General features: G+C 57.5%; 1 protein-coding gene across 3 annotated transcripts in view; it reads right to left on the bottom strand.

Moving 5' to 3' along the window:
* Pkn1 (protein kinase N1) overlaps positions 1–12,195 on the bottom strand; it is a 20,197-nt gene that overhangs the window by 3,418 nt on the left and 4,584 nt on the right. For all 3 annotated transcript variants that reach the window (XM_013034245.1, XM_013034244.1, XM_013034243.1), the window contains exons 3-12: positions 10,402–10,553; positions 9,970–10,105; positions 6,077–6,222; positions 5,228–5,441; positions 4,664–4,858; positions 2,755–2,864; positions 2,498–2,641; positions 926–1,001; positions 694–835; positions 520–613 (exon numbers count right to left, since the gene is read on the bottom strand). In XM_013034245.1, coding sequence (XP_012889699.1) covers positions 520–613; positions 694–835; positions 926–1,001; positions 2,498–2,641; positions 2,755–2,864; positions 4,664–4,858; positions 5,228–5,441; positions 6,077–6,222; positions 9,970–10,105; positions 10,402–10,553 — 1,409 coding nt within the window. The remainder of the gene's footprint in view (positions 1–519; positions 614–693; positions 836–925; positions 1,002–2,497; positions 2,642–2,754; positions 2,865–4,663; positions 4,859–5,227; positions 5,442–6,076; positions 6,223–9,969; positions 10,106–10,401; positions 10,554–12,195) is intronic.

The raw sequence follows: 12,195 nt of genomic DNA, 5'->3' as shown, positions 1-12,195 counted from the left end.
ATCGGTCTCTCTGGTCTTGGTTCCCCCCCCCCCCCCCCCCCCCCACAACCCCAAGTGCGGGGCGGGGGGGGGGGGGGGGGGAGGGGTAAAGGAAATGAAGTAGAAAATGCATTTGGACCAGGCATTCTGTGGCATGCCTACAGTCCCAGCTAGTAGGGAGGCTGAGGCAGGACAATCACTAGAGGCCCCCTAGACCCAGACAGACATAACCCTGTTAAAAGTGTGCATTTCAAACATGCTTCTTGCACCTGATGGTGCAGAGAGGTATAGTTACCTTCTGTGGGTCACAAAGCCAGGACACAGAGAACACTTTTTCCTTCTTGGACCCCAGGGCCTTTGCACATGCTACATGCACACCATATCACTGAGAAACACCCTCAAGGCCCTTTCCTGCCGCCCTCCTCCCCCGCAGCAAACGTGGTCCGGTTGTGCCACAACCGTCTGGGTGACCCCAGCAAGTTCTAGATGGTTCTAAAAATGGAGCAGGACCGCAAGAGCAGAGAAGAGGCGGACACGCACCAGGCTGGATGGGCTGGACAGGGTGCCCGGTGGGCTCCTCTGGGGCGAGCTGTCCGAGTCGGCTCCGAGGTTGAGTTTTTCGATGGAGATGTCACTGCAGGGGAGAGGAGGAGGCGGGTGTGGGGCAGGCTGGGGGGGGGGGGTGGGGGCGGCGGGGCAGGCAGGACTCCTTACCCCACGGGCCGGGGCTCGGAGCCGGGCGCGGGGCCGGGGCTGAAGGTGCCCGTGGCCGCGGCGTGGGGAATGAGCCTCCGCAGCAGACGCACCCACGTGGCCACGTCGATGTTCATCTGCCGGGCGCGCTGGAACGCCTTCCCTGGGGGGGGGGGCAGGTGTCACCCCCTGGGAGGCACACGGGGGGGGAGGGCGGGCCCAGCCACACCCCGCCCCCCGCCGCCCCCCTCACCTTGCTGCTTGGAGAATATCTTCTTCTGTCGCCGCAGCCGAGGGGTCCTGTCGATCACGGGGTTGCGGAAAGTGACCTGGAAAGGGCAGCGGGGCGGTGAGGGGCCCTGCGCCCGGGGCGGGGGCAACCCGGGGGTGGAGTCTGCAGCCCCCGAAGTCGTGGGGGTCACATAGCTCCAAGCCCAAGCCTCGGGGCGGGGGCTGGAGGGGTGATTGGTCCCCAGGGCTCGGCCCGAGGTGGGGGTCACACAGATCCATCACTCCCGCTTGATGGGATCCTGGATCCCTGGGCGGCCGCAGGGTGGGAAGTTTATAAGGAAGGGCCTGGCTGGAGACATCCCACGGCGGGCCACGCCCACCACCAGCCACGCCCATTGCAGGACACGCCCTGTTCCACAAGCCACGCCCCCTTTGAATCACTACTCCCCTTCAGCAGGCCACACCCACCACACATAATCACGACCCGCCCCCTTCAGCCAGCCAGGCCCACTACAGCATCACACCACGCCCCCTTTACAAAGCCACACCCCTGTCATCGGGCCACACCCACTAACCAATCACACCATAAGCCTTCAGCAGCAAAGCCTTGCCCACAAAATGGCCCCGCCCCTGTATCTCGGCCCCGCCCCCACCACCAAGCTCCACCCTGCCGCTAGGCCACACCCATACATCTGAGAGTAATTTTCTTGGGATCGTTTGGCCAAACCAGACCCGGTGACTTTGCCCCGCTTGACCCTGAGTTTCCTCCTCCATCTGTCGAATGCAAGGGAGAGCCGGTCTGTTTTGTGGGGGGCTCTGGGGTGAACTGCTGGGTTCGTGGGCAAAAAGAAAATACGGCATTGAGCACGATCGCTCACATTTACCAGGGGTCGGCTAGGAGGACTGTAGGGTTCTCAGCCGAGGAACCCCCATCTGGAGACTTCTTCGCTGTCAAGCCGGGAAGGTGGGGGGCGGAAGGGTGACTGGCCTTGGAGTGTGGGTGCGGGGACCAGAAATGCAGCAGGAAGACCTACCGTGTACAGACCGACCCCAGGGAACGACGACCCAGCTCCAAAATGGGAGCAGCACAGCGGCGGGGAGACCCAAACCCCAAGAGAACCCCCAGGAATCTCTCCGCCCCACCCGGCAGTCGCCATAATTAGGCCACCAGGCCTGTCTGTCTGTCTTCCTTCCTTTTCCTTTCTCTTCCTTCCTTCCTATCTCCCTCTCTCCCTTCCTCCCTCTCTCCCTTCCTCCCTCTCTCCCTCCCTCCCTTCTTCCCTGTGCCAATACTTGGACGTGAACTCAGGGCCTGAGTGCTGCTGCCCCTTAACTTTTTCCTAGAACGGTGCTCTCCCTGCTTGAGTTTTTGGTGGTGAATTGGAGATAAGTTTCACAAGCTGGCTTTGAACCCCGATGGGCAGACCTCAGCCTCCTGAGTAGCTAGGATTACAGGGGTAGCACCAGCCCCAGGTTTACATGTACTACTCTATGAAGGCTGAGCTCCCCCTCCTTCCCTGCAATGCATTCCTTCTGCTTCGGCATGGGCTAGAGGAGGCAGGGGAAGGGTATTGGGATCTGAGTGGGGGCGTACCTCAGCCAGCAGGCAGCCCTGGGGCTCCATGTCCAACTGCACCTCGTGCCTCTCATTGTCCAAGAAATCCTCCAACTTCAGGAATTTCAGGGCGCACAGGCCCCGCTGGTCCCTCCAAAACACAGCCAGCTCCAGTTCCCGTGCCTGGGGGGGGGAACAGGATGGTCACATATGGGTGCTTCAAGCCCAGAACCCCTGGTGAGGCATGACCCCCCCCACCAGCTCACCCAGGCGTGACCCCCCCCCCACCAGCTCACCCTCTCCAGCTCCAGGGTGAAGCTCTGGTCCCAGGCACTGGGGCCACACGGCTTCCAGGAAGTCTGTTCCACCGCCGTGTTATCCAGCTTCAGCACCGTCCGGACCTCGCCTGGAACCGGGGTGCGAGGTTAGGCATTGTGGGGGTTTTCTCTGGCATCCCCTCAAAATACACATGCACACACGCTCACATTCTGCTACTCCAAATTGGCACAACTTTTTCAGTTTTATTTTTTTTTTTTGGTTGGTCGTGGGGCTTGAACTCTAGGCCTGGGCGCTGTCCCTCAGCTCTTCAGCTCAAGGCTGGCACTTACCACTTGAGCCACAGCGCCACTCCTGGTTTTCTGGTGGTTTATTGGAGATAAGAGTCTCATGGCCTTTCCTGCCCAGGCTGGCTTTGAACTATGACGCTCAGATCTCAGCCTCCAGAATAGCTAGGATGACAGGTGTGAGCCACCACACCAGGCATTCAGTTTGTTGTTTGCTTTTAATGTTAAAGCCTGTTCATCAAGTGCCGGTAGCTCATGCCTGTACTCACAGCTGATCTGAGGATTCTGGTTCAAAGCTAGCTTGGAAAGATAATTCTAGGAGACTTTTATCATCCCTTTCCCCCTCTCTCTCTGTCTCTCACCTTTTTGTTTTTTTGGGGGGACAGGCTCTTGCCCTTTAGCCCAGGCTGGCTCCCACATGCTGGGACTACAAATGTGCGCTACCACTCCCATCCCAGTATTTATCTTTCTTGTGACTGGCTTCTTGCCCTTTGCCTATTGTTCATCTGCGTGGTAGCACGGGGCAGGATTTCCTTCCTTTTAAAGCTGAGTGCTATTCCATTATGGGAATCTAGGACATTTTGTTTATCCACTCATCCATCCGCGTGTGTGGTTGGGCATTCTTCCCTCCTCGGGTTGCTGGGAATGCTGCTATAAATACAGAAACCCAGACATCCCTTCTTATATGCCCACCAGGAGAGGAGGTGGCTCCTACGGTAAACTGTTTAATATTTTTTTTCCTTTTTTCTGGGTACCAGTTCTGGACCTTGACCTCCAGGTGTCCCCCTCAGGTCTTTCCATTCAAAGGATTAATACTCTACCACAGAGCAACAAGTTCCAGCTTTGTGCTGGATAATTCTCCCGGATTTCTCTGTCGGGGCTGGCTTCGAACCTCCATTCTCAGAGCTCAGCCTCCTCCGAAGCTTCGATTATAGGCGTGAGCCACGGACCCTGGGACCTCCTACCTTTTCCTTTCTCAGGCCGAGGGCCAGCAAAGCCAACCTGGCACAGAGCGGCCCCGCCCCTGCACCAAAACCACGCCCCCAAGAGAAGGGGCGTCGGCTGCGAAGCCACGCCCCCAGCCCTGGCCACGCCCCAGCCCTAGCTGCTGTTGTTGTTTTCCATCTTCTGTATTTCACTCCAATAGAAATTAATAGGATCAGAGGCACTGAGGCCTTGCGCCTCCATGCTCCTCCCGGAGTGTCCTCCTGCAGCCTCACGGTGCGCATGCCTGGCCTCCTGTATCACTGATCAGGTCCAGGGCGTATTTTAGACCTGGCTTCTGCACAGCCATCGGTCTCTCTGGTCTTGGTTCCCCCCCCCCCGCAGCTGCGCACAGAGACTGCACACCAAGGTCGCAGTTTCTCCTCGCGTGACCCCCCTTCTGATTTTGCCACTCTTGCTCTTCCTGCGGGTGGCTTCATTGATGTTGCGGTTGGGATCGCAGGCTTGAGGAGGTGTGACACATGGGTGAGGAAAGCTGGCGGCCCCGGGGGCCCTGCTACCCGGGAGACCAAGGCAGGAAGCGCGCTTGAGCCAAGGAGTCCAACACCAGCCGGGGAGGCCTAGTGAGCCTCCCCCTCCGCATCGCTACATAACCTGGGGCGCCCAGCACCCCGCCTCGCTGCTCCTGCCAACTCACCGGGGCTCTCGGCTTCTGTCTTGAGGCTGCTGCGCCCACTGAGGCTTCCGCTCCGGGTGTAAAGGCCCCGGGCTGGGCGACTCAGGAAAGGGGCGCGGCTGTCGGGGGTCCCAGGTGTCCCCACGGAGGGCGAGGGGTTCCAGGGGATAGTCTCGGGGAGGTCTCTGCAGCCCACGATGCGTACCTCCAGGGTCCCTGTGGAAGGACAGGCAATAGTGGGGCCACGTGGAGGGGGGGCAGGAGGGGAGGGGAAGGGAGGGAGGAAAGGGGAGACGGGGGGGGGCTATCCTGTGGATGTGGGGCCGCCAGGGCTCAGCGCGGGGCTGGGGAGGCCTAGATCCGTGAGAATACGGGGCTGTGGTCTCGGGGGGCTCGCAGGCCAGGGCTAAGGACCAGAAAGAGTAGGACTGAGGAAGAAGCGGGGTGCGGAAGGGCTTGGAGGGTGAGCGGACAGGGCGGGAGGAGGCCCAAAGTCCGGAATGAGACGCGGGCAGGTGCGGCAGCATGCGAGGCGGACGGGGTTTCTCGGGCCAGGGGTGGGGACAGTGGGGCGGGGCAGCCCACCCGTGAGCGGGGCGGGCTTGCACAGGGTGCTGTAGTGCGTGGCTGGGAAGGGCCCACTGAGCAGGGCGCTGAAGGCCGCGGACGAGGCGGCGGCCAGCTCCTCCCGCAGCAGCCGCCCCTTGGGGTGGTCGGCAGGCAGCTCCCCAAGCCTCCGCTCCAGCGCTTCGCGCAGCAGCCCCAGCTTCTGGTTGGACTCGGTCAATTTCTCCTGGGCCTGGAGTGTATGTGGGGGGGAGAGGGGGTTGGGGGACGGGCACCTTGTGGGAGGGGCTGGGGCAGGTCACCAGCATCGCCCCCCCCCCACACACATCTTGGGCAACTTCTCCCTGGAGCCTGAAACCTTCTCGAACCAACATGGTTTAACCTGGGGATCCCGGAAAAACGAAGGACCTATCTTCTGGCTATGGTGTGGGGGGGGGGACCCTGTTCCCAGTGGATGCCCTGCTGGTGCCCCGCCCCCATGACGCCCAACAAGTACATCCCGCCCCCCATGACCCCTATCCAGCATGCCCCGCCCCTGCTGGTGCCCCGCCCCTGCTGGTGTCCCGCCCCTGCTGATATCCAATAAGCATGCCCCACCCCTACCGACACCCAGCCCCTGGCTGGTGCTTTGCCCCTCATAGAGGCCCTCCCCCTCCTTGAGACCCCACCCTGCAAGTTCTCAGCCTAGGCCCCGCCCACCAGCCAAGGCCCGCCCCCTCTCAAGAGCCACCCTGCGGAGGCCCCGCCCCCTCACAAAACCACACACCCTTCCCCTCGGCCTATCACTACTGGTGATCTTCCCGGTGCCCCGCCCCCACAAGGCCACGCCCACCACAGCCCAGCACTGCACGAGGTCCCGCCCCTCACCTCGCTGACCGCCTTCCGGTCGGGGGTCTTGGCCGCACTGAGCAGGCGCAGCACGTTCTTGGCGCCCTCGGCCACCGCGTGCTCCACCCGGAAGTGGTGTCGCAGCTCCTCGATGCGCAGCTCCACCGCCCCCAGGTCTGGACCGCCTGTGGGCGAGGGCCACGGAGCGGTGAGGCCGGCCTAGGGTCACCAGAGAAGCCCTGGGGTGACCCCACGGGGCCAGGCCGCCATCCACCATCCTCGGGCAGAAGGACACTTCACCCCGAGTGCTTTGTGCTCTTTAGGGGTGTGTGTGTGAACATGTGTGTGCCAGTCCTGGGTCTTGAACACTGGGCCTGGACAGCTCTGACCCTGAGCTTTTCCATTCAAGGCTGAGGCTCTAGCTCTTGAGCCACAGCTCCACTTCTGGTTTTTTAGTGGTTCAGTGGAGGGAAGAGTCTCATGGGCTTTCTTGTATCTGCTGGCTTTGAATTGTGGTCCTCAGATCTCACCAGGGATCATCGCCCACAGGGGGATAATCAAGTTGCTGTAAGATGCTCATACATTTCCATGCCACAGAAGAGGCACACACAAACACACACACCAGAGACACTCGTATGCATTCAGGCTGCCACACAGGGTTGGCATTGGAGCCATAGGGTGGGAGGTACAGGGCACAGGAATGTGTGTGCCCCCTCCCAATATGATGGCATTGGCATATGGGATGTTTACAGGGTGATTAGGGTTACATGAGGTCCTGAGGGATTAGTGACTTCTTAAGAAAAGACACCAGAGCTGGGGGCATGGCTCAGTATTAGAGCAACTGCCTAGCACAGAGGAGGTCCTGGGTTCCAAATGCAGTATAAAACAAGAACAATGACATCACCAAAAAAAAGTATCAGAGAAACTTGTCAGGTGCCAGTGGCTCACACCTGTAATCCTAGCTATTCAAAAGGCTTGGGATCTGAGGATCACAGTTCGAAGCCAGCCAGGGCAGGAAAGTCTGTGAGACTCTGATCTCCCATGAACCAGCAAAAAGCCAGAAGTGGCATGGTGGCTCAAAGTGGTACAGCGCTAGCCTTGAGCAAAAATACTGAGGGACAGCACCCAGGCCCTGAGTTCAAACCCCACAACTGACCAAAAACAACAACATGAGGCTAGGAAGGTGGCTCAGTGGTAGCGTGCTTGCCTTGCATGCATGAGGCCCTGGGTTCGATTCCTCAGCACCACATACACAGAAAAAACCAGAAGTGGCACTATGGCTCAAGTAGTAGAGTGCTGGCCTTGAGCTGAAGAACTGAGGGACAGCGCGCAGGCTGAGCTCAGGCACCCACGTCTGACCAAAACAACAACAACAACACAGACACCAGAGTGCTTTCCACATTGTCACCCAGGTCCCACATTTCCAGCTCTCCACATTGTGAGATTTCTTTTTTGTCAGTTGTGGAACTTGAACTAGCATGCTACCACTTGGAGCCACAGCACCACTTCTGGTTTTCTGGTGGTTCATTGGAGATAAGAGTCTCACAGGACTTTCCTGCCCCTGCTGGCTTTGAACCATGACCCTCAGATCTCAGCCTCCTAAGCAGCTAGGATTACAGGAGTGAGCCACTGGCACCAAAGACTTTTTTTTTAATGTCTTTTTTTTTTTTTGTTGTTGGTCGTGGGGCTTGAACTCTGGGCCTGGGCGCTGCTCCTCAGCTCTTTAGCTCAAGGCGAGCGCTCTACCACTTGAGTCACAGCACCACTTCCGGTTTTCTGGTGGTTTATTGGAGATAGGAGTCTCTCGGTCTCTCCTGCCCCGGGCTGGCTTTGAACCGCAATCCTCAGATCTCAGCCTCCTGAGTAGCTAGGATTACAGGCGTGAGCCACCAGCACCCGGCCTTTTTTAATGTTTTTGGTACTGGGGTATGAGCTCAGAACTCAGACTGATGCATGCTAGGCAAGAACTCTATCACTGAGTCATGGCTCTGTTATTTTACTTTGTTTTCCTAACTTTGCTTAGGCCTGCTTGAAACTATGATCATCATACCTCCACTTCTCAAGTAGCTGGGATTGCAAGCTTGAGCCACCACACTTGGCTTGAAACGAGCACATTTGTTGTGTAAGACATGTGATTTGTAGAACTTTGCTACAGCAGCCCAAGCTGACTAAAACAGATATTAAGAGACACCATTACACCACTGATCGTACCAACACTGCCACCTGCAGGCAAAGACCCGAATCATAAAAGCAGTCACATTCCCACCAGGCCACTGCCAGGCGGGCCTGGCTCTATCATGATACACATTCCGCCCTTCATCTAGGCATAGGGATTTTACAGTGGCAGAGGGCCTCGGTGCCAAGACCCAATGCCATGGCTGGCCACAGGCAAGGCCAAGAACAGGGACAAAAATGTTGGTTTGCCACAAAAGTCTTAGGATTGCCAGGTGCCAGTGGCTCAGGCCTGTACTCATAGCTACTCAGAGGCTGAGATCTGAGGGTCTCGGTTCAAAGCCACCCTGGACAGGAAAGTCTGTGAGACTCTTCTCTCCAATGAACCACCAGAAAACCGGAAGTGGCGCTGTGGCTCAAGTGGTAGAGCGCTCGCCTTGAGCTGAAGAGCTGAGGGACAGCGCTCAGGCCAGAGTTTAGGCCCCACGAGTGACGAAAAAAAAAAAAAAAGTCCCAGGACTAAGTCCAACCCAGGGAGGAACAGGGGCCACCCAGTGCCCCACAGGGGCAAGACGTGCTGTCACGCAGAGTAGGACATTTGTCACCCACGGGCTGAACGTCGCCTATGCTGGGCCCTGACGCAGGGTCACACTGTACTACAGTCCTAACCTCCGTGGATCAGATAACACAGGGAGGGTGTGACACTTACAATCTATGCACCCTCCCCTAGACTGCATTTTAATTAATCATTAATTTATTAAAGATTAATTTTGCAGTGCTGGGGAATAGGACCCCAAGGCCTTAACCTTGCTAGGCAATTGCTCTACCAGGGAGACACGCCCCCTACCAACAAGCCACACCCACTTCCCCAACCAGGCCTCCAGTGAAAGCCACACTCCAAGTCTCAAGCCACACCCCCTGAAAAACCACACCCACTTATTGGCCACACCTCCACCAAACTCCACATCTTAGCCACACCCCCAACAAACCATCTCCAGCGCCAGCCACACCCCTGTCAACAAGCCACACCCCTGCTACTTAGCCAGGCCTTCCCTGGGCTTTGCACCTACCATTGAGTTCCCCCTTGGACCTGGTTGTTCTTTTAACTTTCTGACATGAGTCTCTCCATAAAGCACAAGCTGGCCTTGAACTCCTAATCCGCCTCAGCTTTCTCAGTGCTGGAATTATGGGAGGATCAGGAGTTCAATGTCAGCCTGGACTACATGTGTAGAATGTCACAAAAAAGAAGATGGTGAAAGAGTAGCTAAGAAGTGGTCAGGACTATGTGCCGAAAAACCTTTTTCGCTGCCAGGTGGCTCCCGCCTGTCATCCTAGCTACTCAGGAGGCTGAGATCTGAGGATCCAGGTTCAAAGCCAACCTGGGCAAAAAAGTCCCTGAGATTTATCTCCGATGAACCACCAGAAAACTGGAAGTGGAGCTTTGGCTCAAAGTGGCAGTGTGCTAGCCTTGAGTGAAAGAGCTCAAGGGCAGCACTCAGGCCCTAACCTAAGTTCAAGCCTCAGGACAGGGGAGGGGACACACTTTATTCACAAGGAAACAAAAGGTGGCCTTGGCCGGACAGGGCTCAGCTGGGTAATAATAACAATCTAATCCAAACCTTGCCTGGGACAGAACTCACAACGTCGCACAGTGAATCACAGTACCCTTTTCTTTACCCCCAAAACAATGCTTCCTGGGGCTGGAGGTGGAGGCCTGCAGGGTGCAGTGCAGGCTAGGCTGTGTCAAGTGCGAGACTCACCCTGAAGGCTGTCCACAGCTGCCTGGCTCTCCAGCTGGCCGGCCTGCAGGGCCCGCCGGAGCTGCATGCGGAGGATGTCGATCTTGGTCTTGCTGTCCTGCAGCATCTGCTGGGCAGTGAGCAGAAGCTTCCGGTCCTGGCGGGTGAAAGGTGAGTCCAGGCTTGGCTCCATCCCCACTGTGCAGGCCCCCTGGATGCCTGGGGTCCCAGTGCTCACGCATGGAGGGGAACAACAGAGCCCAGGGGATGTAAACATGTCACTCTAACTATCCACAACAGGTGGACACAGCCACACTGGAAGCAGATTGGTGGTGGCCAGGGGCCGGGGTGCAGGGCGGGGGGGGGGGGGGGGTGGGAAAGGTTTGCTAATGAGGATGGTGTTGCAAGGTGTCAGGGTGATGGAATGTTCTAGAACCTGATGGAGGCACCCACCTTGGTGCTGCCGTTGCTGTAGGTTTGGATCATGTTTTCTGCCCCCTGCTTGACCTTCAGCTCGATGACTAGCTGCTTCTCCAGCCCTGCCACGCGGCTCAGGTTGGTGGCTGAACAGCTGGGGCCGCCCTCACCCGGGGACTGGGGGGCATCTTGGGGGAGACAAATGGGCAATTGGGTCACCAGGGGTCACCTTGCTCTTTCCAGAGCCTTTGCCTGGACTGGGAGGATCCAGGAGAAGAAAAGACCAGCAGGAGCCAGGCCATAGCGACACTGGGGCCCAGGAAGGGCTACCTTCTTGGGCCTGCCAGGGAACGGCTCCGGCTGCGGGCACAACCCAGCCCTGTGTGTGGGTTTGGGCTGTGTTATAGGAAAGGTCTCTGGTGAGCTTGTGGGATGAGGTGGTGACAGCTAGGCACCCCGGCCCGTGGCAGGAATGGCATTTGCAGTGTGGAGACTGACTGTGAGATCTAGCTGCCAAGGAGATGCTATGTCTGCATCTGGCTGTGGACACTGAGTCTAGATCTCCCGCAACTGATGCGGCTGCGTGTGAGCTGCTGGGTGATGGCACAGCCAGACACCAGCATGGGTTTCAAAGAGCAGTGAAATGGGCTGCGCAGGGGTGGCTCAACACCTGTCATCCTAACTACAGTTCAAAGCCACCCTAGGCAGAAAAGTCTATGAAACTCTTGGGGTTTATTTTGTCAGTTGTAGATCTTGAACTCAAGGCCTGGGTACTGTCTCTGAGCTCTTTTACTCAAGGCTAGTGCTCAACCACTTTGAGCCACAGCACCACTTCTGGTTTTCTGGTGGTTCACTGGAGGTAAAAGAGTCTCAGAGTCTCATGGAGTTTCCTGGCCAGGCTGGTTTTGAACCACAGCCTTCAGAGCTCAACCTCCGGAAGAGCTAGGATTAGAGGTATGAACCATTGACACCTGGCTAAGACTTTTACCACCAGTCAATCAGCTGACCAGCAAAATGCTGGAAGTGGAGCTGTGGCTCAAGTTGTGAGTGAAATAGCTCAGGGACACAGCCCAGGCCCTGAGTTCAAGCCCCAAGTCTGCCTCCAACAAAGACATGCTAGCTTACATCAGTAAATCTGAAGCAGAGATCAGGAGGATCGAAGTTTTGGCCAAAAGTCTGATACTTCATCTCATCAGTGGCTTGGCCTAGTGCTGTGTAACTATAGTTCCAACTAGGCAGGGAGTGTAAATACAAGGACTGCAGTCCCTGCCACCCCCAGCATAAAAAGGGGTCTCAATCTGAAAAATAAACTAAAGCCAAAGGACTGGGTATGGCTCTAGCGGTAGAGCACCTGCTTAGCAAGCTCAAAGCCTGAGTTCCAACCCAGTAACACCTGCTACAACAAACGTAGAGAGATACATGATAGAGAGAGGTGTTGTTCTGTTTTTGTTTGTTTTTTAAGTTAAATGGTCTTTGGGTGTCCTGCAGTTTCTGGTGTGGCTGAGTCTCCAGGTATTTGGATGTTTCTCTGGGGGTTGGTGGGTCTGGGGGTTGGGGGACTGACCCGACTTGACCCCGCCCACCATGCATCCACACCCACCATGAAGCCCCACCCACCGGACCTCCCCACCCCTCAGGTTTCCCCGCCCAGTGCCTAGCCCCCACCCCTCACGTCTCCCCACCCACCACTTGTTCACACTACCCCGCCCACTGTGTGGCCCCGCCCATATGCTGTCCCGCCCCTCACATTGCTCCATCCTGTCTAGCACTGCGGCAGAGGCGGCCCCGCCCACCGCGTGCCCCGCCCACCGCGTGGCCCCGCCTCACACG

This window comes from Dipodomys ordii, unplaced genomic scaffold (assembly GCF_000151885.1).
Source record: "Dipodomys ordii isolate 6190 unplaced genomic scaffold, Dord_2.0 Scaffold184, whole genome shotgun sequence".
Classification (NCBI taxonomy): Eukaryota; Metazoa; Chordata; class Mammalia; order Rodentia; family Heteromyidae; genus Dipodomys; species Dipodomys ordii.
Note: the sequence above shows the minus strand (reverse complement) of the source record. Positions and strands in the feature narration are given on the sequence as shown.